At 46.2% G+C, this 21946-nt stretch overlaps 1 protein-coding gene across 2 annotated transcripts in view; it reads right to left on the bottom strand.

Moving 5' to 3' along the window:
- Positions 1-20825, bottom strand: part of Dsp (desmoplakin) — a 47640-nt gene extending 26815 nt beyond the window's left edge. For both annotated transcript variants that reach the window (XM_021215221.2, XM_021215224.2), the window contains exons 1-4: positions 20297-20825; positions 8189-8291; positions 5644-5792; positions 4006-4180 (exon numbers count right to left, since the gene is read on the bottom strand). In XM_021215221.2, the coding sequence (XP_021070880.1) occupies positions 4006-4180; positions 5644-5792; positions 8189-8291; positions 20297-20496 (627 nt within the window). In that variant the 5' untranslated portion in view covers positions 20497-20825. The remainder of the gene's footprint in view (positions 1-4005; positions 4181-5643; positions 5793-8188; positions 8292-20296) is intronic.
- Between the last annotated feature and the right edge of the window lie 1121 nt (positions 20826-21946).

Genomic DNA, 21946 nt, shown 5'->3' with positions numbered 1-21946 from the left:
GGAGAAGGAGAAGGAGGAGGAGGAGGAGGAGGAGAAGGAGAAGGAGAAGAAGAAGAAGAAGAAGAAGAAGAAGAAGAAGAAGAAGAAGAAGAAGAAGAAGAAGAAGAAGAAGAAGAAACCTATATGTACCATGTTTGAAGCCAAAATAAAATTTAAAGGGTTGAGATTACCAAATAGCTAATGGGATCCACCAAATACATCCTCAGTTAGTTTGGTTCCACCCCAAGATGAATTGAGGAGGAAATTCAGTTATGGGTTCCTTGACGTCTAGCTCATTCTTCTGAAGAAAGAGAATCTACATAGGAGGATGCATGTGTGGGGGTGGAGCTGGCGAAGTGGCTCAGCTGGTAAAAGGGCTGAGTGATTACTCAAGAGTTGTGACTGGATTTTGAGTCCCAGAAGCCACAGGAGGACAGAGAAGTGAGGCCCAAAACTTGCCCTTTGACCCCCAAACCCGCGACCTGAACTCATGCACAATAATAATGTTCACATGGTTTAAAAGAGGATAAAAGAAATAGAATGTGAATTTGTATGACTAGACACTAGTAATATGAATATGAGACATTGTAAGTACTAATGTTTCTTGTTTTGTTTGGTTTTGTTTTGTTTCTTTTGAGACAGGATTTCTCCATGTAGTCCTGGCTGTCCTGGAACTCACTCTGTAGACCATGCTGGCCTTGAACTCACAGAGATCCATCTGCCTCTGCCTCTGCCTCTGCCTCTGCCTCTGCCTCTCGAGTGCTGGAGTTAAAGGCATGCACTACCACCACCGCCTGGCTTCTTTATTCATTTTTAAATGCGTGTTAGAAGTCGTTAATGATACAGCCACGTACTGCCTCTCAAGTGAAATCCCTAACCTAAGGAAGTTGCCATTGTTCATCTCCTTAAATTATCTTTTGTTTGTTATTGCTATATGGGAGACCAAACCTACAGCCTCACTAAAGCTAGCCAAGTGCCCTACCATTTGGCTACATATCTAGCCCTAAGTTATGTTGATGAATGTTATATATTAACTCTTGGCTCAGAAAATCGGCATTTGAAAACTCCCTTCTGAACAGTAAAAATTCTCTACGGTCCATTTCAAAGGGGGAAGACACTATACAAACTCAAGATCCTTCATTCTGATCAATGTGGTAACAACACCAGGATTATGGGTTTACCATTCGCTTTTGAAACGTGAAATCCGACTAGATTTATCATGTGAGTCTGAAACTTAAGAATGTTTCACAGTAAGAATCAAATACATTGTTTCCTCCTCTGGCACATTTCATTCTGGTCAAGTCCACTGTCTCCTCCTCCTTTTGCAGGAGCAGATGTAAATTTCTAAATCACCTGTGTCATCTCTCCAACGTGCCAAGGGCAAACATCCATACAGGGACACGGGCAGCAAGAACAGAACTCAATTGTCCTAAGCCACACCCATGTTCTAGTGCCCTTGGCAAGGCTTCAGAGAGGAGCCATTTCAGAGTCCGAGAACTGAAGGTTAGCATGGACTTTGGCCTTGTCCAGCAACTGACAAAGGAGACAGCAGGTGCTACTCTGGGAAGGAAGAGATGACCCAGGGACAGCTCCCACGGCTCATTACCAGCCAGGTGTACAGTATCTGGCTCACCCATCAGCAGAAGCACAGATCAGGGAAACAAAGCCTGGCAGAGAGGTGTGCGCCTGCCTCCTGGCAGGGAGGTGTGCGCTGGGGAAAAGGGCTCTCTTATCAGCACAGACCTAGTCTGGGTCTCCTGGGAGGGAGTGAAGAATGCCGGCTATGTGTGGGGGAAGGGGGAGTGAGGAGGAAATGACCACACAGACTGCCAGGGCAAACCTCCAGCAGGACTCAGACAGCTCTTAGTTCACTGAGAACTCTAAGCAAGGCTCATCAATGGGTGTCAGAAAAAAGAAAACAAAAACAAAAACAAAACAAAAACTGACGGACCAATACAGCCGCGTGAGAACACCACTTCCTGAGGCTTAAGGATGTAGAGATTTTCCCACCAAATCTTCGCTTTAATTTGTGTGTGTGGTCGTTGTTTGTCCATTTGTTGGTGTTGGAGACCAAGCTCCCCTATATAGCCCGGGATGAGATGACAGGCACACACCACACCCAGCTCTACAAAGCATCCTTACACTGCTACACCCACAGCAATACATTAAATGACTAATTCTGACCTGTCACTTAACTGTCACACTGGCTTAGAAGACATCAGGGGATATGACGTCCCATAATTACTTTGGCTCAAAGTTTGTCTTGCCTCCCAACAGGGATCCTTGAAGGTTACAGTTCAAACCCCACGAACTCAAATCGTCCTCAGGCCTACAGTATCACTCTCTAAACAAGACTTTATGGACACTCTCGTGGGCGATCATTTAGCATTTGGGATGTTTCTCGGCTTCAGTGGTATTTGTCTTTATAACTATGGACCACATTTTTTTGAGCCCTCATTTTCTAGCATAGTGCCCATATTGATGAACCCTCAAAACCCGTGTGTTCAGAGGTGGAGGTCAGGCAGGGCCTCAGTAACTCAGTCATTCTGAGCTACATAGCTCATTCATGGCAGCCTGGGCTCTAAGAGACCCTGTCTCAAAAATTAAAGACATTTTCAAAGACTTTAGGAAGTCTGGAGATAAGCAAACAAGTTTATAGTTACATTTCTGAGGTCATCGTTGATTTTTGTGCCGCGACCTGCTCCATCTTCTGTAATAGTTCATGGTCTCTATAGTATGTGTGTGTGTGTGTGTGTGTGTGTGTGTGTGTGTGTGTGTGTGTTGGGGGGTAGGGCATAGTAGAATGCATTATAATCTCAGGATCTTAGAGTATGAGACAGGAGGATCACAAGTTCAAGGTTGGCCTGAGCTACAAAGTAAGACCCTGTCTTAAAATCAAAACAACAAACAAAACCGAATAGGTCTGTAGAGATTTCTCATTGGTTAAGAGCCCGAACTGTTCTTTTAGAGGACCTGGGTTTGATTCCCACCATGCATATGGTAGCTCTCATCCATCTAGCTCTGGGGGACTGGGGGATTCAATGCCCTCTTCTGGGCACTGCATGTATGTGGTGCATATATGTATATATAAAACAAGATACCACACACACACAAAAAAAAAACAAATAAAAAGTAAACATAAAACAATAACTGAATGAATGTGTGAACGAATGATTAGTGTCTGAAGGAATCACTGCACAAGAATACACCCAAACCTTTTAAAGACTTGGTGTGAGGGGCCCTTCCTTCCCTGTGGTTCTAGATATTCCGGAGGTTGATCTGGAGAATGGCTTGAGTCTGCATATTCGAGACTAGCCATGCCAACACAATTCAACCCGGACTCAGAGACAAGAGTGGGGGCAGGAGGCACGCGAAAATGGCTAAGAAATCAGTCCAACAATGAATCAAGTTCTTACAACATTGCATAACAATCTCTCCACAATGTACCATTTTAATCCATCCACCTCTCAAAGAAGGACGACTCATTAGAAGGTTTTCATTATAAAATCCCAACTGCATGATTATGGCATGTTTCTCAGGCCACCTGTTCATTATCGGGCTTAATGACTACATAAAGCAACAAAACAGTAATTAGCACTGAAAAAATACTTTGTAGGGACTCCAGTGGCAGGGAAAGGATCAGTGCATACTTCTTGGGCCATTATTTGACTCCACACCCACACAACTGACGTGAGACTCACACAGCTGGACAACCGAACTTCAAAAAGCCACCGTGGAGCCTAAACCGGAAGACCCAGTGTCACGGTGCCTAACACCTCCCACGTGATATTATTTTATAATTTTTTTTAAAAAAAAATATTTCAACTGTCCTCTCTCTTGCGTTACTATTTCAAACGAGCCGTAGAAGAGTTCTTTTCTTTCTTTTCAGCCTCTATGTGGGAGACAGATGAAGTCAGCTGCAATGACCCCGTGACTTAGCAGGTGGCTCCCGCTGGACTGTGCCACCATCTACATCCAGACAATCTAGGTTAGGAGTCTGAGAACAAGCCTTGTAGGGCCACTTACCCTCTGCTCCCTCATCCAACTCAGACACTCGCCCGTGAGGCGTTTGGTGTACTCGTCCCAGCCAGAGCCACTCTGGCAAGTGTACCCTCCGGCTCCCTTGGAGCTGGCCCTTCGGACCCGAGGGACGCTGATAGCCTTGTAAAGGGCTCGCATTTGTTCCTGGAGCTGAAGCAGTCTGGAAGGAAAAGAAACCAGGGCCGCTGTCACAAGAAAACAGCCTACGGAAACCCATCCCGAGCTAATGACCGTCTTTCTGGGTTTCCTTTGGGTCAGTCTACAGGCTAAGGAGGCTGCGCTGGAAGATTTCTTTTGCCCTTCCCATGTCTTCCAGCTTGACCGCACGGGAGTATAAATGCTGAGAAGACACTCACAACCCTTAACATCATAAAAAGCGTCACTGCCTTGGCCTAACCTGGCAGCCTCTCTTGAGGGTCATCCTGGGAATTTATCTTTCGAGTACCCTGGGTCTTAGTAGCACGAGAGCAGATTCAGACCACACATCTCGGCTGTGAGGTGGTCACTTTTTTTTTTTTTTTTTTTTTTTTTTTTTTTTGGTTTTTTGAGACAGGGTTTCTCTGTAGAGCCCTGGCTGTCCTGGAACTCACTTTGTAGACCGGGCTGGCTGGCCTCGAACTCAGAAATCCACCTGCCTCTGCCTCCAAGTGCTGGGATTAAAGGCGTGCACCACCACACCCGGCTGAAGTGGTCACTTTCAACTCCAAGGGTTCTCACTTGATTACGTAAAGCTTGACCTTGGCCTCTTGAAAAGGCAGAAGCTATGCCAGAGGCCTCTGCTGCTGCTGCCTAAATGGAGGGAGGGCTCATGACCCATTCAGCTCTTTAAACCATCCTGGAAGTTTATAGCATTGGGGACTGAACCCAAAGCTTCCTGCTTGCCAGGCAAGAACTCTACCACGCCCTTTGTCCTTCTTTAAACATCAGAAAACTATGCCATTAATTCATTTTGAGATGAGAGCTCACTAAATTGTCCAGACAGGCCTTGGATTTTGTTTTTTTTTTTTCTCTTTCCAATTTTTTATTAGGTATTTACTTCATTTACATTTCAAATGCTATCCTCAAAGTCCCCTATACCCTCCCCCCTCCCCTACCCACCCACTCCCACTTCTTGGCCCTGGTGTTCCCCTGTACTGGGGCATATAAAGTTTGCAAGACCAAGGGGCCTCTCTTCCCAATGATGGCTGACTAGACTATCTTCTGCTACATATGCAACTAGAGACACGAGCTCTGGGGGTACTGGTTAGTTCATATTGTTGTTTTACCTATAGAGTTGCAGCCCCCTTCAGCTCCTTGGGTACTTTCTCTAGCTCCTCTATTGAGCATCCACTTCTGTGTTTGCCAGGCACTGAATTTTTGATTCTCCTGCCTCAACTTCCCAAACACCCAGGGCTCTGCTGTCATTTCCAGGAAGAGCTAGAGTTTCTTGAAGGTTTTTTTTTGGGGGGGGGGGCAGGTCTGTTTAATTCTTATAGCATCTCTGGTGGGAGTCCATGAAAGAAGAAGTTATCAGACCTGATAAAGCTACAAAATCCCAAGTGAGGGAATTGTTCTTGGGGAATAGGTGTGCTTCCTCTGAAGTCACCTGCTGGGGGTCCCGCGTCTGCGCTCTGCAGGCAATACCTTTTCTGATACGCATCACAGGGCTGGCCCATCTGCCTCATCTCCCGGATCAAGCCATCTATGATTTCCATCTGATCGTTGGCTTGTGTGAAATACTCATCCAGCTCTCTGTTGCACGCCAGCTGCATCCCTTCTCCGAATTTCAGTTCCTACCAGGAAGAATTTGCATGAAAATATGCAAAACCATAAGGAGAGATCTCATGTGCATCAGTGAAAGCAAACCTTCTACTGAAACATGGCAGGTAGCAGAAGCCCCCCTCGTCAAACAGCTCGCTTCAAACTGTACTGAGTGCTTGGGGGTACACACCTGTAACCCCACCCCTTTGGAGGCTGAGGCAGGAGGATCGGGAGTTTGAGGCCTGCCTGTACTACACAGAGAGACTCTGTCTTAATAGCAAACAAACAAAAACAAACAAACCAGGGCCAATTAGATAGCTCAGTGCCTGCCGCCAAGCCATGAGGATCAGAGTTCGATGCCCAGGGCCCACATTGGTGGAAGGGGAGAACAACTCCTGAAAATTGTTCTTTGACCTCCAGATGCATCCTCTGGCAGTCACTAACTCATGATACACAAGCATGTGCACACACACACACACACACCGTGCGCACACACACACACACACACACTAATAAAAAAAAAGTTCAAAACATTTTAAATTATGTATCTATTATATTCGTGTGTGTGTGTGTGTGTGTGTGTGTGTGTGTAGGAAAATAGCTTTTTCAGTTCTTTAAGAAAGCAAAATGACACACTACAGTTATGTCAGATGTCACCAATGGAAGGGGCTCAGTGACAGGTCTATGAGACGGAGCTATACAGTTTTGTGTCTTCTTACAAGTCTCTCCTCCGCACTCACGTTGTTCCTAAGCAGAACGCAGCTCTGCTCCTTCGGTGCCCTTTAGCGTTTACCCTCCACTGTCTACTTGCAGTTCTCTCTCCCTCGGCTGCAGCCAAGTGAATCTTAGCTCTATACACAAACGTGTTAGCAGACGTGACACCTCTTCCCCAGAACCCCACCTCAGTATTTTAATGCGAATCAATAGAGTTAAACTGTAAACTACAAAGGTCACTGTAAACTACACCAGGTCTGCACTTATGCTCTACACTGAGTACTGATACCTGATACCTGCTTTGGATGAAGGAGTTCAGCCAGGTACGGGGAGGAGCTAGAGTAGGTATCAAGACAAACTAGTGTGCTAACCCCACGCCCTTTTACCATGAGCTAAAAATATGTATTTTCCTCCTCCCCCCCTCCTTTCTTTCCTCCCTCCTTCTCTACTTCTCTATACCCTCTTTCCCTTCTGGTTCACTGACAGAGTTTCACTATGCAGCTCAGGCTTGCCCCAAACTTAGAATCCTCGTGCCTCAGCTTCCCAAGTGCTGGCTGTGATCCTCACCATGTGTCAGCCTATTCTTTTAAATGGGTACTATGAGATTCTACTCGGTATCTAAATTAAGAAATTAGAACATTCGGATAGTCTTCCATAAATAAATAAATGTATGTATGTATGTATGTATGTATGTATGTTTTGGGTCAAACATTTGCAGTGTGGCAGGTTCTAGATATAACCCAAGCATGAATGTCAATCCTGGAGAGAAGAGATCACAGTTCCAGTGCTAACAACACGTAGTCACTCAGGAAGAGGACAGAAAAGGTAACTACCACCCCGTCATTCTCTGGTCAGCTTTTAGAAAACCCAGAGCCACTGTAAGCCCCACAAGCACTTGAAAAGAACTTAGGGTCGGAGAGATTACTCAGTGGCTAATTGAACACACTGCTCTTCCGGACGACCCAGGGTTGATTCCCAGCTCCCACAGAGCTGCTCACCACCACCTGGGATTCCAAAGGATCTGACCCCCGCTTCTGCCCTCAGGAGGTACCAGGCACATGGAGCACAAACATACACTCAGGCCAAACACAGACACAGCAAATAAAAATTAAAAGAATCTCTTAAAAAGTGAGAATTTGCTGGGTGTGGTGAGGCACACCTTTAATGCCAGCTCTCGGGAAGCAGAGGCAGGCAGATCTCTGTGCATTCAGGGCTAGCCTGGTCTACTGAGTGAGTTCTGGGACACCCAAGGCTATTACACAGAGAAACTCTGTCTCAAAAAAAACCAAGAGAGTGGGGCGGGGGGAAAACTTTAATAGGTGACTAATCAATTCATGTGATTAGTGGATGAATAGGTTATGTTCAGAGTAGGTCTGTTATCAAAGCCAACTTGGCTAGAGTGTTGCGTTCTCTTTGTCTGTTGCCATGTGATGCCTTCTGCCACCTGGGGACTCTGCCAAGAAGGTCATTACCAGATGCTGCCTTCAGATTGGGCCAGGACCATATGCCAAAACAAACCTCTCTTCTTCGTAGCTTCCCCAGTCTGTGGCGTTGTTACTAGCAACCGAAGATAGATTAAGATGATATCTCTGCCTCAACTGTTCGGAAAGGACCATCGCTAGACACTAATGATGTGAGAGGCTGCAATGAGGGAGTGAACTCCCCAGAAACCAGCGTGGGCAAGGTCCAGACTGGAGAAGTGAGGGGAGCTTACCGGCTGCGCGATCAGTTCCGCCCGCATCAGACAGTCTGAGCAGTTTTGCAGCAGTTCTTGGATGGTGTTCTGATTCTGATGTCTAGACATGGTGCCGGTTTGACTGTGAAGACAAAGAAACCCAGACTTGAGATGACTTTTATCGATTTAAAAGTAATATCAAACGTTCACAAAGGCTGCGAAACTGGCACAAAAGGGTCCTGTGAGCTCAGACACCATAGTTGTTCACACAGTGATGCCGCCCCAGTAAGTATGTGTGTGGATATATCACCTTTTTCTGACCCATTTGACAATGACAGTGACCTTTCACACCAAAGTATTTCAGTAGATATTTCCTGAGAATGAAGACAACAGTATAACCAGAAGGCAATTGTCCAAGTCAGGGAAATTAAAATGATTGCCATACTATTTTCTAATCTATAGAACAATTTGTTTGTTTAAGACAGGGTTTCTCTGTGTATCCCTGGCTCTGTAAACCAGGCTGGCCTTGAACTCACAGAGTTCCTTGTCTCTGCCTCCCAAGTTCAAATTTTGGTGTGTTACCAAAGTCTCATAGAGTTAACCCCAAAATGTCCTTCAAAGCAATTTTCCCTCAGGTCCACATGGCCAGTGACACATGGCAGCCGGTGATCTTATCTGGCCTGTCAGTCCCTCTTCCTCCTCTCCCCCCCCCCCCCCCCCCGACAGCCAAGTCCCCAGCACACATCCTTCTATGGCAAGCACAGAGACGTCACTAGCAAAGCCAGCCACAGGAGACAAGAACAAAGCTAATTCCACAAAACAAAACAAAAAAACAAAAAAATAACAACAACAACAAAAAAAACCCGACCACACACTTTCCACAGTCACACCAAGAAGCTGCGAGGAAAAAGATGGGCCAGCTCCTGAGCAGAAGTTTCTTGCCACCACGCCCGGCTTTCGTTCTCCGTTCTTAATTTGATGATTATTAGTCAAGCCGCAGCCCTGCCTACTGCAGCTTGGTTTAATAGAGATGCACGGCACATCCACTTATGTTTAATGTGTATGAAAATGGCGGACGAAGATACTGCACAATGCTGAACTTGCGGGTGGAGAGCTAGCTTAGTGGTTAAACGCGTACACCCGTCTCACAGAGGACCCAGACTCAGTTCCCAACACCCACTCTGGGCAGCTCACACGTGAGGTGTCTGCAACTCCAATTCTAGGGGATTGGACAGTCTCTTCTGGCATCCAAGGACACCTGAATATGCCTGCACATCCTTTAAATGAGTGCCTTTATAGAACTTTGGAGGCGTCTGGTCCTTCAACCAGCTCCAATATGCATCTGCTTCTGTCAGTTTGATGTCTCTCTATCAAACTGAACTGTGTGCGTGTCCTTCTACGTCTTATTTTAACTTATGTGTATGAGTGTGTGCCTGTGTGTGCTCTTGAGTGCAGGTGGCTAAGGAGGTGGGACATCTGAGCCCCTGGAGCTGGCCTTACAGATGGGTATACACTGGCCAACACTGGTGCTGGGGACTGACCTTAGGTGCTCTGAGAGACCAGTTAGGGCTCTTAACAGTTGAGCCATCTCCGCACCCCACCCCCCACCCCCTACCCCCACCCCACCCTGTATGTTTTAAAGCAAGAATTCTACTCTTAATAGAAAGGGGATATTGAGCTGGAGATGCAATGGCGTAGTGCCCTGGTTTACAAGTGAAGCACTGGGGAGAAAAAAAAAAATGCTAAGAAAACAATAGCTGTAACATGCCCAGAGGAAGAGGCCCACATGAATGTGGGAACCTCTCCCACAGTGCTTGACTATGTTACTACCACACCACAGGAAAGCGTTTTCTTTCTTTCTTTCTTTCTTTCTTTCTTTCTTTCTTTCTTTCTTTCTTTCTTTCTTTCTTTCTTTCTTTCTTTCTTTTTCTGCCACTTATTTGGGGTTCCTCCCTGCAAGTAAGGCTCCCCAACAAGCCAGCACTAGCTGGATGTGGGTGAGGATCCCAGCCTTCCCTGGGAACCACTCCCAGATGACGACACTGGCTGCTCGAGGCAGGCCCAGGCGGCAGCACACGGATGGCCTGAGCATTCATCTGTCAACGCTTGGGCAGCTTCTGGAACTCCTGCACCGGTGAGTACAAGCAGGGCTCGCTTGCACTCAGCATTACACAGGGAATCTGGCACGACTCCCACCCCGCTGGGACACAGACAAGACTACATCTGTTGTCCTAACATGTACAGGATTCCAGCGGCCTGAGAACACTTTCCCAACGTACCTGCCAGAAAGCGGAAGGAAACGTAAGAAACTAGGATAAATCAGAAATCATGAAGGTCTTCTGAAAGGCTGGGGTGGGAAGACGGCTTGAGTTCAGGGGTTCAAAACCAAGCTGGGCAACAGAGAGGTTCTACATAAAATAAAGAAGGGAGGAATGTAGAAAGGGAAGGAAGGAGGGAAATGGAAAGTCTTGTATAAATACAATTGTTTTTCTTATTTTTCTTCCTTTTTTCCTCCTTTACTCTTTTGAGACAGAATTTTACTCTACAGTCACATAGGCTCTCTTACTCTGTAGCCCAGGCTGGCCTCACAGTCATAGCAATCCTCCTGCCTCAGCTTCCTGCGTACTAGGCTTCGCAGCCAGCTTGTTTTCTTCATCGAAAGGTGAGGACATTTCTTCTGGAACATTTGGAAATTTCTGTTTAGCAAGGTGACTCAGGGGGTGCTGCCCACACAGAATGCCAGTTCTAAGTACACGAATGAAGGAGTTATCTCCCCCACACAATAAAAGCTAGACTTTCTTAACGGATCTAACAAGGCGTGCCAGGGTAAAAACACCATAAACTCAGCCATAAGAAAGACAGTTAAGGGCCATGGGGTATGGCATGCACAAGAACTTTGCACCAGCTTGGCAACTTTCCTATAAATCAAAATCTACTTCAGAATAAAAATGGATAAAACAGCAAGTTTGGCTGGTAAAGAATGTGGGCAACATGAGCAAGGTCATGAGTTCAATCCCCAGCATCCCACACACACACAGATAGACACACAATACAGACACACTCACATACCACACACACATACACCACACACTCACACACAGACACACTCATATACCACATACATACACACTCACACCACACACACAGAGATAGATACACACTACACACTCACACAATACAGATACACTAATATACCACATACACACACACACACACACAGATAGATGCACACTACACATTCACACATACAGACACGCTCACATGCCACATACACAGACACTCACACCAACCATATACACACATACACACACATGCACACTCACACCACAGACACTCACATACCACATACACACACACCACATACACTCACATACCACATACACTCACATACCACATACAGACACACTCACATACACACATACTCATACATACACACATACTCATATGTGTAGTATGAGAACACACATATATACACACATGCACACATATACACACATCACACACACACATACAGACACACTCACATACCACATACACACACATTCACATACCACATACAGACACAGACACACTCACAGCACACACAGGCCACATATACCACAGAGGCAGGAAGTTCAAGTTCAATTGTGAATAAATGTATCCAAAGGGACATATACATTTTAAGTGAATTTACAAGATGAAATTCCTTGAACAAGAAAATGTAACTCTGGATTTCCTGAAACCTCACTACTAGAGGATGCCAGTGGAGACTCACAGATGAGCTGCCTCCAAGGAGGGGGAGCAGGGACAGCCACATACTTGGTCAGGGCATTGGGGGCTACCTCCCTTTGTCCCCGCCCCTCCCCCCCAGTTTTGGAAGGCAGTTGTATTACTAGAGATCCATTGGATCCCACAGAAGACAAGACATCTTTCCCTTGTCCCTGCCCACACGTATCTGACTATTCTTGAAAAAGTAAACTCCATGTGTTATTAATTCTGAAAAGACTCTTGAGCCTTCACTAAGGGCCTGGCATGCTCACCACCTGCACTTGATACACTAATCCTGTGTTTTTGCCTGATTCATAGCAGATAAAGAAGAGAGATAGACAGAAATCAAGTTTCTTTTAAGACTGGGGAAAAAGGGACTGAATTGAAAGGAGTGTGCCATCGCTACTTGTCCAACGTCCTGTTTCACCTTTATCTAAGTGGCTGAGTGCTAACACTCTCCACAGGATGTCTGAAGCTTTGAAAAGTATTGAAGTCTATAGGATGTTCATGATGTGCCATACTCTATAGCACAGGCTAGCCCAGAATTCACTCTGTCACCAGGCTGCCTCAAAACTCATGGATTTCTGCCTTGGCCTCCAGAGTGCTGAATTACAGCCACCAAACCAGGGCTGAATCCTGTTTTACTATAATATTAAAAATTCTATTTTCTCAGTACTGAAAAGCTATTGTTTTTCCCTATTCACACACACACACACACACACACACACACACACACGATAATGCTTTAATTTATAAATTAAATACTATAACAGACTTAAAACTGTTATTAAAATGGGACAAATATAGCAATATAGTATAGTAAAGGGAATTTCAAATTGCAGAACATTTATTTCTAGGTTTATCCAGGTTTTTTTTTTTTTTTTGAGACAGGATCTTAATATGTAGCCCAGGCTTGCCTCCTATTATCAGAGTAGTCCTCCTGATTCAGTTTGTTCAGGATTAAGATTACAAGACTGACCCACTCCCCTTACCTTATTTATTTATTTATTTATTTATTTATTTATTTATTTATTTATTTATTGAGACAAGATCTCATGTTCCCAAGTAGGTTTCAAACTGGCTCAGTGGCTAAGGATAACCTTGAAATCCTGATCCTCTATGGCCCCAGTGCTCAGATCACAGGCCTGAGACCCCACTTCTGCCTAATGTCCACTTGGTATTTTTGGACAGTGGTTGACCAAAGGCAACCGAAAGAGCAGAAGGAGAAACCATGGGTACCAGAGAGAGCTCTGTTCTCTCATCCTCAGAGCCTCCTCATTCTGCCTTCCCCTGTGAGACCCCGTTCCAGCTGGGGTGCAATCAAGAAACCGTTTGGAAAGGAACAGAGTGAGGTTGGAGGGAAACTGGGTGCACACTGGCTCTGTCCAGCTCAAAGGGCAGATCCTGGCATGCTGAGGTTAGCAGCTAGGGAAAGGAGCAGCTACCCTGACATCTCAACCCCAGAAGAGGCTTCATACACAGAACTGGCTGTGCTCGATCACGGAGAAGTGCAGGCAGAGCGGATTTTAATCCACTGGATCAGACATCCATCTTCATGGCATGTCGAGTGTGCATGTCCCTCACAAGTGCTGGGGAGTGACTTCAGGGAATGCGCTACTCTTCCTTCCTTCTTTCCTTCCTTCCTTCCTTCCTTCCTTCCTTCCTTCCTTCCTTTCCCTCTCTTTCTTTTTCTTTCTTCCTTTCCTTTCCCTTCCCTTTTCTTCCTTCCTCCCTCCCTCCCTCCCTCCCTTCCTTCCTTCCTTCCTTCCTTCCTTCCTTCCTTTCTTCCTTTCTTTTTCTTTCTTCCTTCCTTCCTTCCTTTCCCTTCCCTTCACTTCCCTTTTCTTCCTTCCTTCCTTTCTTCCTTTCCCTTCTCTTCCTCTTTCTTTCTTTCTTTCTTTCTTTCTTTCTTTCTTTCTTTCTTTCTTTCTTTCTTTTTTCCTCTCACCAGCTTGTGCTCAAGCTTACTCTGTAACCAGGCTAGACCCTTCAGTTCTCCTCCCTCCCCTTCTGTGTGGTAGGATGACAAGGCTATGCCACCACACCCAGTTTTTGTGGTGATTGGGATTTATCCAGAGCTCTGGGCTAGGCAGGCACCCTGATGGCTGAGCTTCAATCCCAGCCCAAAGTGGGAGGTTTATAAACCACACTCAGGATTGAGCTAGCAAGCACTGAGCATCTAAGGTTCCATTTTAAAATGTGTGTTATCTTATAGACAAAGAATATTTAAAAAAATGCTTTGGGGTGGGAGAGGAAAGCTCATTTGGGTTAAAAAAAAAAAAAAGACTATTGACTTCTAAGCTAAAATTAATAGATATTCCTGGGAAACTGAAGAGTTATCCTTGGAAGAGCAACTCTTCTAACATGTTTCATCTGCAGACTCAGACAAATGACTCAGCCCGCACAGAACCTGCCTGCGCAAACATTTTTTTTTTTTTTTTTAAGAATTCATTCTAAAACTTGTTTAAACAAGAATGTCTCTAAGCTTTGTAAAAGGCTCCCTTCATCAGTGGGTAAAAGGAAAACGCGTCCCGGAATTAAATCCCAAAGCAGATCACACAGTCATCTTTGTGAGCAGCATCCAGCCGCGCTTTACCTCAGCGTGCTCAAACAGCACTCCTCTTGAAGAAAGAAGAAAAAAAAAAAATCCCAAAATGAGCTATCTTAAAGTACTTGCTGAACATCTGCTGACAGAATAGTATAGAAAGGAAATTTTGATGCCAGGCCTGCAACGTTATGAGGTAAAAATGCTTTGTCTTACAAAATAACTGCATAATAACCTTTACTGCTCACTAGCCCCCCACACCACCTTTCTGCATTTCTTTCTGCATGCACACATTCTCTTCCATGGGTCACATCTTCCCTCCCTCTCCTTTCATCTCCCTCCCTTCTTCCTTTGGGCTGTTTGGAGTCATGTATTTGTGCCCCAAATGAAGGCATCTATCTGTCTCTCTGTATTCAGGCTCATTGAACAATGCCCCCCCCCCAAAAAAAACCCTTAGTAAATGTCTGTTGGAAATTATAAATACATAATACTTTAATCTTAAGGCCTAATCAATTCTCTCTTTATAATTTTTAAAGTGTCTTTTATATATCATACATTGTTAGGTTTTTGTTTTGTTTTAAAGAATCTTAAGTAAAATGAAAAAAAAAAAAAAAAAGTCTAATTTGACCTCATGTAAGGTTGACTCACTCAGCATCCTAGCCATCAGGTGAGTTGCTGGATGTCCCAAGGACACCTCTGCCCCAGGGCATACCTACTCACTCTGCCCCCACTTCTCTTGAACTTATATACAGGTGTGGCTACCCCCACTGCATCTTCGTCTTCCCCTCCTACAGGCATCTAACAACATACAGCAGCTCTGTACTCTGCAGGTGCCCAGGGCCTGCTTGTTTGGCTCAGTAAATCTGAAGAAAAACAAAGACAAGCACATGACCACTTGATGACATTAAACTGGTCACCCTGATTTAGGAGTTCAACCTGTGAATACACCCATGCCAGTCACTGATCCCACCCAAATGAGTGAGTAAAGGTCTATTCCCCTATAGATTTAGATGAGCAGGTTTCCTCTGACCTTAAATTTTGCACCGGTATAAGAATTGTGGCTGTATGTTGGTGCACATCTTTAATCCCAGAACTGGGGAGGCAAAGGCAGGTGGATCTCTATGAGTTTGAAACCGGCCTGGTCTGGTCTACAGAGCTAGTCCCAGGACAACCAGAGCTAGTTCCAGGACAACCAGAGCTACACAAAGAAACCCTGTCTTGAAAAAACAACAAACTAACAAAAATGTGGAGGCAGTATTCCATATGTTGGGTGGCTGCTGCAAATGAAGGGACAAACTGGCCACACTGCCACAACCTTCACAGAGACCCCAAGGCTGCCACAGAGGAGCTCACAACCAGCGTTAGCCATGCAGGAGTGACACTCAGTCTGTTTGCCTGACTGTGGTTCTGTGGATGGTGGTTTTTTCAAGACAGGGTTTCTCTGTATAGCCCTGGCTGTCCTGGAACTCACTTTGTAGACCAGGCTGGCCTCGAACTCAGAAATCTGCCTGCCTCTACCTCCCAAGTGCTGTGATTAACCATATTCAGTTTTTAAAAGAGTCGGGGCCACTGGGATCCATTAAGAGGGAGAAGGAGAAAGGCTGAACAGAGAGCAGAGCTCACAATTACTCCTACAGACTGAAACGCTTCTAAAATTTTCTAGAAGTTTCTCATCTGGAAAGACTGGTTATCCGAGTCAGGTTGGACTCTCAAAGTCACACCCAAGTTCTCTCTGCTCCACCTTTAAGATGTCAGCACTGAGACATCAGAGAATCAGCACATCTCTTCCCAGGGCATTTCAATCCTGGACTACAGTGAAACCAAGCCCACGTTTAGAAAAAATAAAGTACAGTCGGAAAGCTGTTTTGCTCTATTAAATAGCAATCAGACAGCATAATACAGAATCAACAATTAGCCCACATAATGCAGACTGATGTGGGGTGGGGTTTTCTAAGCACATGAAACTCTTGCTAAGAGTATCAACAAAACAAAGCAATGCATCAGAAAATATGTATCTCACCGAATGCAGAATGAGGCTGCAACAGAATTACAAGGAAGCAGAGTTGTACTGGCTAGAAAGGGGTTTTCAAATAGAGAAGATGAATTCTAAAGACAGAGCTGTTCTCAGATGGTGTGATAATCTGGATAATAAATTCAACCACTTGTTAGCTGTGAGACCTTGGGCAAAGTCATTTGGGTTTTTTTGTTTGTTTGTTTGTTTTGTTTTTGTTTTTGTTTTTTAACTATTTTAACCTTAGTTTCCCATTTGTATACTGGGATCTTGGTTGTGAGGGATAAGATTACATGAGGTTTGCGTAATATCTGATTTATCACAGGTGTCTGGCTGGGCATGGGAACTATCATTAACCATGGATCTGACCTTTTATAATGTATACAATTTACCCAGGTTTAGTAACAATGCCAGTGTTATCTGCTGTGTGTTGAATTTGCCTGAATCTTATTTTGCCATTGTTTCAATATGTATCCTGAGTTACCTAGGCTCTGAGCTTTGAGTGTCCTTGGACTCTCTTAACGTCTCATAGCCAGGTGTGGGCTGAAGCTGTCAGCACACCTGGGCAGTGTCCCAGCTGTGGGCTGAAGCTGTCAGCACACCTGGGCAGTGTCTACTTTCTACTCCCACTGCACCTGCCACACCCAGACTTTCCCCTCATCCTCCTATGGTAGAGCAAAGGCCATCTCACCCAGATTTCAGGCAGTTTGTGCACAAACTTTCCCGTGTTCTTGTCCATCCTTGTATATGAGCTGAATTACTACACATAGTAAACACCACTTTTAAAAAAGTAAATAGACTCACTAAAGCCTCCATGATAGATGCTATCTCTACTTGTGAAAGCTTTGAAGCTATTTACCCACCACCGTGTGTGTGTGTGTGTGTGTGTGTGTGTGTGTGTGTGTGTGTGTGTGTGTGCTCGCGTGCACCAAGGCCTTGAGATCACTGGGCAAGCACTAAAGCACTAGGCTATACCTTCTACTCTTTGTTCCTTGCACTTGTGTGGTCTTTTATATTACCAAGCATGTAAGATTTACTATTTTTCTTAAGTGGAACACAAGGAAAAGTTAAAGTAGTTATAGATCCCTTTTAACCTAAAATAAAGGCACACAGAGCAGGTGGTGATGGGGGTCGGGATGGGAAGAGACGACATTACAGTGTACACGTGATCTCAAACTGTTCTGAAAGTGGCCAAGAGTTAGTTGTGGAAAAGACACAAAGGAGACACACTTCATGGTGATTTCAATAACAAAAAAAAAATAGGATCTGAGTTCTCTACAGAGACTAGTTTACATAAAGAAGAGTTACACACCCTTATTTCAAAAATTATTTCATTTGTATCAATTTAACCCATAGATTCAAATAAGTTAAATTTCAACTAGTAGTTTCCACGCTGATGTTTGTAGAGAGAGGAGAAAAAAAAGCCATAAATATTATTTAACCATTCACTTAGCAGAGGTTCCCAGCTCTCTTGAGCAGACAGGGCCTCCTACTTCTGCAAAACCTAAGCAATGACCAAACAGCTCCCTCCACACAAAGCTAAAATGTTACCAGAAAAACAGGTCCAGGTACACTGCCTGACTCTCGTCTCCATGAACTGAAAATGCAGAACTCAGCATTCATGGGCCATTTTCTATTGAGCACTAGGACAGGTCCAACAGGCTGGGGGTGGGGGAACAGTTCTATCACCTGGGTCTCAAGAGAATGACAGCCTCTGAGTCACTGGCCACCTCTGACACCCTGCAGGGCCACTGACTAATGTCAATCCTTGGAGGGGGGGAATCCTTTCTCAAAGTGAGGTCATTTTCCACTTCTGTCTGTTTTGCCTTCCGGAAGATAGAAAGCTGGACAGGTTTATAAACGGACTTTGGCGGGTATGGGTGGGCACACAGAAATATTGAAGGACAAAAATATATATATATATATATATATCGTTTTTCTCCAAATTAAGTGTTTTCGGGAAGAATCCTAATAAGACATGTATCTTTACACAGCTCCCACATTAATGAATAAATTAAAAATATTGCTTCTCTATAAGATGATGAGAAACCAAGGAAGTAAATTAGCCAATTACTAGGCACTGATGGCTGTCAGTGTAAGAGGGCTGAGGGTTTAGGTCAGGAGTAGAATACTTGCCTACTGTGTGTGAGGCCTTGGGTTTGATTACCAATAAAGAAAAAGTAACAAATGCTAAGAAACCTAGGCTAGTAGAATCAGACTAAATAGTAAGACATAGTAATAATAATAATTAGTAATAATAATAACAATAAATTGGTTCACAAAGTGTTGAAAAGAACTACTAAATTCTTCCATATTCTGATCCAGAATATGGATAATTATGTAATCCACATATTGAAAAGAATAGGCTACTGAATACCAGGAAGGCTAAGACACAAAAGTAAATTTGAGATTTTGGTGGCTCTCCAAATTTTAAAATATACTTTAAAACCAAGTTTTTAAACCTGGTGTTGCCGGCCACAATCGTTCCTCAAAATCCTGGAGCACAATTTGTTAAGAAAACAAAGATCTCTAATGAGAAAAGGTATCCCGATGCCTGAGAAATAAATTTAAACAGAAAACAGGTTGCAACTGGAAGGACTGTCCCTCTCTAAAACTGCTTGCAAAACAAAACGCCATCAGAGCCTTTAGGTTTCTCCTCCTCCGCCTGAGGCCACTGCGCTGCGAAGTATTAAGGTAGTGGGGCGGCCGCCTCCAGAGGTGCGACCAGGGTAGGGCTGGGAAGGGGCGGGTCGCAAAAGTCTCACGTGGGCTTGCAGAAAGCAGCTGTGGGGACCGTGTGAAAGGATGCTCATTACCTTCTCCCACCCACCAGTGACTCCCTCGCTGTATTTACCCGACCGTCCCGGGAAGAGGACCCAGCCCTTTGCGCCATGGGTTCCTCAGCAGCTCCTTAGCCGGCGCCACAGTGCTTTCTCCAGGGTCACCCTCTCAGCCAGAGCACGAGCCCATTCTATACAGATCAAAGAGATGACTAATACTGAGCCCAGAGCCACAATTACTACAAAGTCTCCAAGAGACTAGGCCGATTTTTTTTTAAAGGTGAGGAGCCTCCGGTGCGATCCTGGTGACCAAGTGGCCAGAGTGGGGAAAGGGGAGAGAGTGGAACAGACCTGAACAGGCCAAACTTGCAGCCCGCGCCCAGAGGCCATCCCTACAAAGGAACCCATTTACGTGACAGGGGACTTTCAGGCCCGGTGGAGGGCCTAACTTCCATGCAGATACCCTCGGGTGGCCAAGTAACCTAAGGGCCTCCGACGCTGTCGCCAGGGGTGACCATGAGTTGCAAGTCCTGAGTTCCTCCGACGCCACCGGACAGCAAAGGAGACGCCACCCTTTCACATGTTTTACTTTTCGTTAGTTTGAAAGCTGGGTTTTGTGGCCGCAGCTCCGCCTTGCCCGACCTCCCACCTGCCGACTGGAACAAAGGCAATCACAGCCGGGTCCACTTTGCAGGGGACAACCGAGGGTGAGGGGTGGGGTGGGGGAAGAGGGGGCGACCAAGGAGACCTGCGTCCCTGCCGTCCATTGCTCCCCTACACAGTGGAGGTGGAAAGGAGCCGCTTCTAGGATAGAAGCGAGGTGAGGACCGTGAGACCCTGCGCAGGTTCACAGTAAAACTGTCGCCTGGGTCCCGGCACACACCTGGGCTCCCTGTTCTCAGTGGTAAGCACTGGGCGTAGGGACACCCGCTCCTGCGCTTCCGTGACCCGGGGCAAAGCACTTTCCTCGGCCTAGACCTGGGTTTCCTAGTCGGCCCAGGAGGCGGGCCACTCCCTGACCCAAGATCCGGGACTGAGCTAGGTGGCGGTGGGCCGGTACCCACCAGTAGCCGTCGGAGTTCTGGTCGTTGACGGTGCAGCGCCGGGAGTAGTACATCCTGCTAGTGCCCCCGCCGCCGCCCCCGCCGCCCCCGCCGCCGCCACCGCTGTAGGTCATCTCGTAGCGCAGGTCGGGGCCGGACTCCGCGCGGGTCATGCGACCCAGCGTGTTGATCCGCGGGTGAGAGCCGCCGTTGCAGCTCATGTCTGCGGTCACTCAAGAGAGCCGCTCAGCGCCGCGGCATACGCGAGGCGTCGCCTCCGAGCACGCGAGGGACTCCCGGAGAGGAGCGCAGGACGCGGAGGGCTGGCGAGGGCTCAGCGCTCCAGCAGGGCGGAGACGGGGACGGCGACTGGCTGGACGCGGGAACCGGAGCGGAGCTGTAGCTCGGAGGGCAGCGAGGGCTCAGAGGAGCTGGGTCGCGCCTGGGTGTTGGTGTTGGTCGAGGCGGCGCGAGTCTCCTCCCCGCTGGCACCCGGCGCCCAGGCCACACCTGGTCGGCTTCTTCCCAGGGCGAGGTGCGGCCGCCTTGCCTCCCCCGCCCCCCTCCCAGCGTGTCACCGACGCCTGGGGCCGCCCTCCCCAACCTGCGGCTCCGCCCTGCGCCACTGAAGCCAGAGCAGAGGCCAGGGGCGGGGACATGGCGACTCGATCCCTGTCCAAGGGCTGCGACCCCGCGGGACTTGCTTCAGGCTCTAGGAGCTACGGTGGCACACCTTTGGAGGATTTCCTACTCCCCAAGAGGCGGAAATAAAGTGGCTTGGGAGGGTCACTCCATGGGACGACTCTAGTGAAATATTGACTTTTTGCTTATACCAGGAAACCACGCCAGCTTCTATTGAAATAGCCCAAAGAGTCCGATTTCTGTTAAAAGATAATTTAACAGAGAATCCCGAAAAGGGGTTCTCCAGAAATAATTTGTCATGAGGGACTTAGTTCAAGGCTAGACTGAGCTTCATAGCAGGACTTTGCCTGAAACAGAAACAAGACGTGGCTTTCCATTTCTCTAAAAGGATTATGAGCGCGTTTGTCCCCTGTACACTCCTGAGCCCCAACCTGGGTCCCTTTCTGCGCCCAAGAACCCTGGACAGATAAGGTAGTTCCAGATGAGTAACTTTCCACCGATTTGTTCCAAAGCCACTCCCAGTTAGCAGATGAGTGCTCTTTACACCGCAGTCTCCATAAACTGACTTTAGATACAGACCCCTGTACACTAGCCATTAAAAGCTGTTTCGATAACTTGACCTGGTGTTAAATGCTCTCTAGTAAACACCACTTAAAGATCTTGGTAATAAATATTTCTTGTCTCCCTGAATAACAGACATTTTTGTTAGCTTTCCTGTTTGTACAATGTATTTCTCAAATGTTCATGAGCTGGTTAAAGCAGCCAAAAAAGTACATTATCACACTACATTGGCATGATGTAAAGGAGAAGTGGAGGTTTTCTAAATATGTGTCCTATTTAATTCTGCAGTGACACTTCCAAGTTTTGGACACAATTTTTGACAACAGATCTTGCTTGCACTTTTGCTTCCTGGTTGCCCAGAGCAGACTTAAATCCAAGGAGTCAAACTCACGGTGAGATAGCAGTTTGCCATGGTTAGCTTGCCCACCCATGTCTACCACTGTTCGACTACCATCAATTTCCTCTCGT

The sequence above is a fragment of the Mus pahari genome, chromosome 16, assembly GCF_900095145.1.
Source record: "Mus pahari chromosome 16, PAHARI_EIJ_v1.1, whole genome shotgun sequence".
Taxonomy (NCBI): domain Eukaryota; kingdom Metazoa; phylum Chordata; class Mammalia; order Rodentia; family Muridae; genus Mus; species Mus pahari.
The sequence above is the reverse complement of the archived record's forward strand: the minus strand, read 5'-3'. Positions and strand labels throughout refer to the sequence as shown.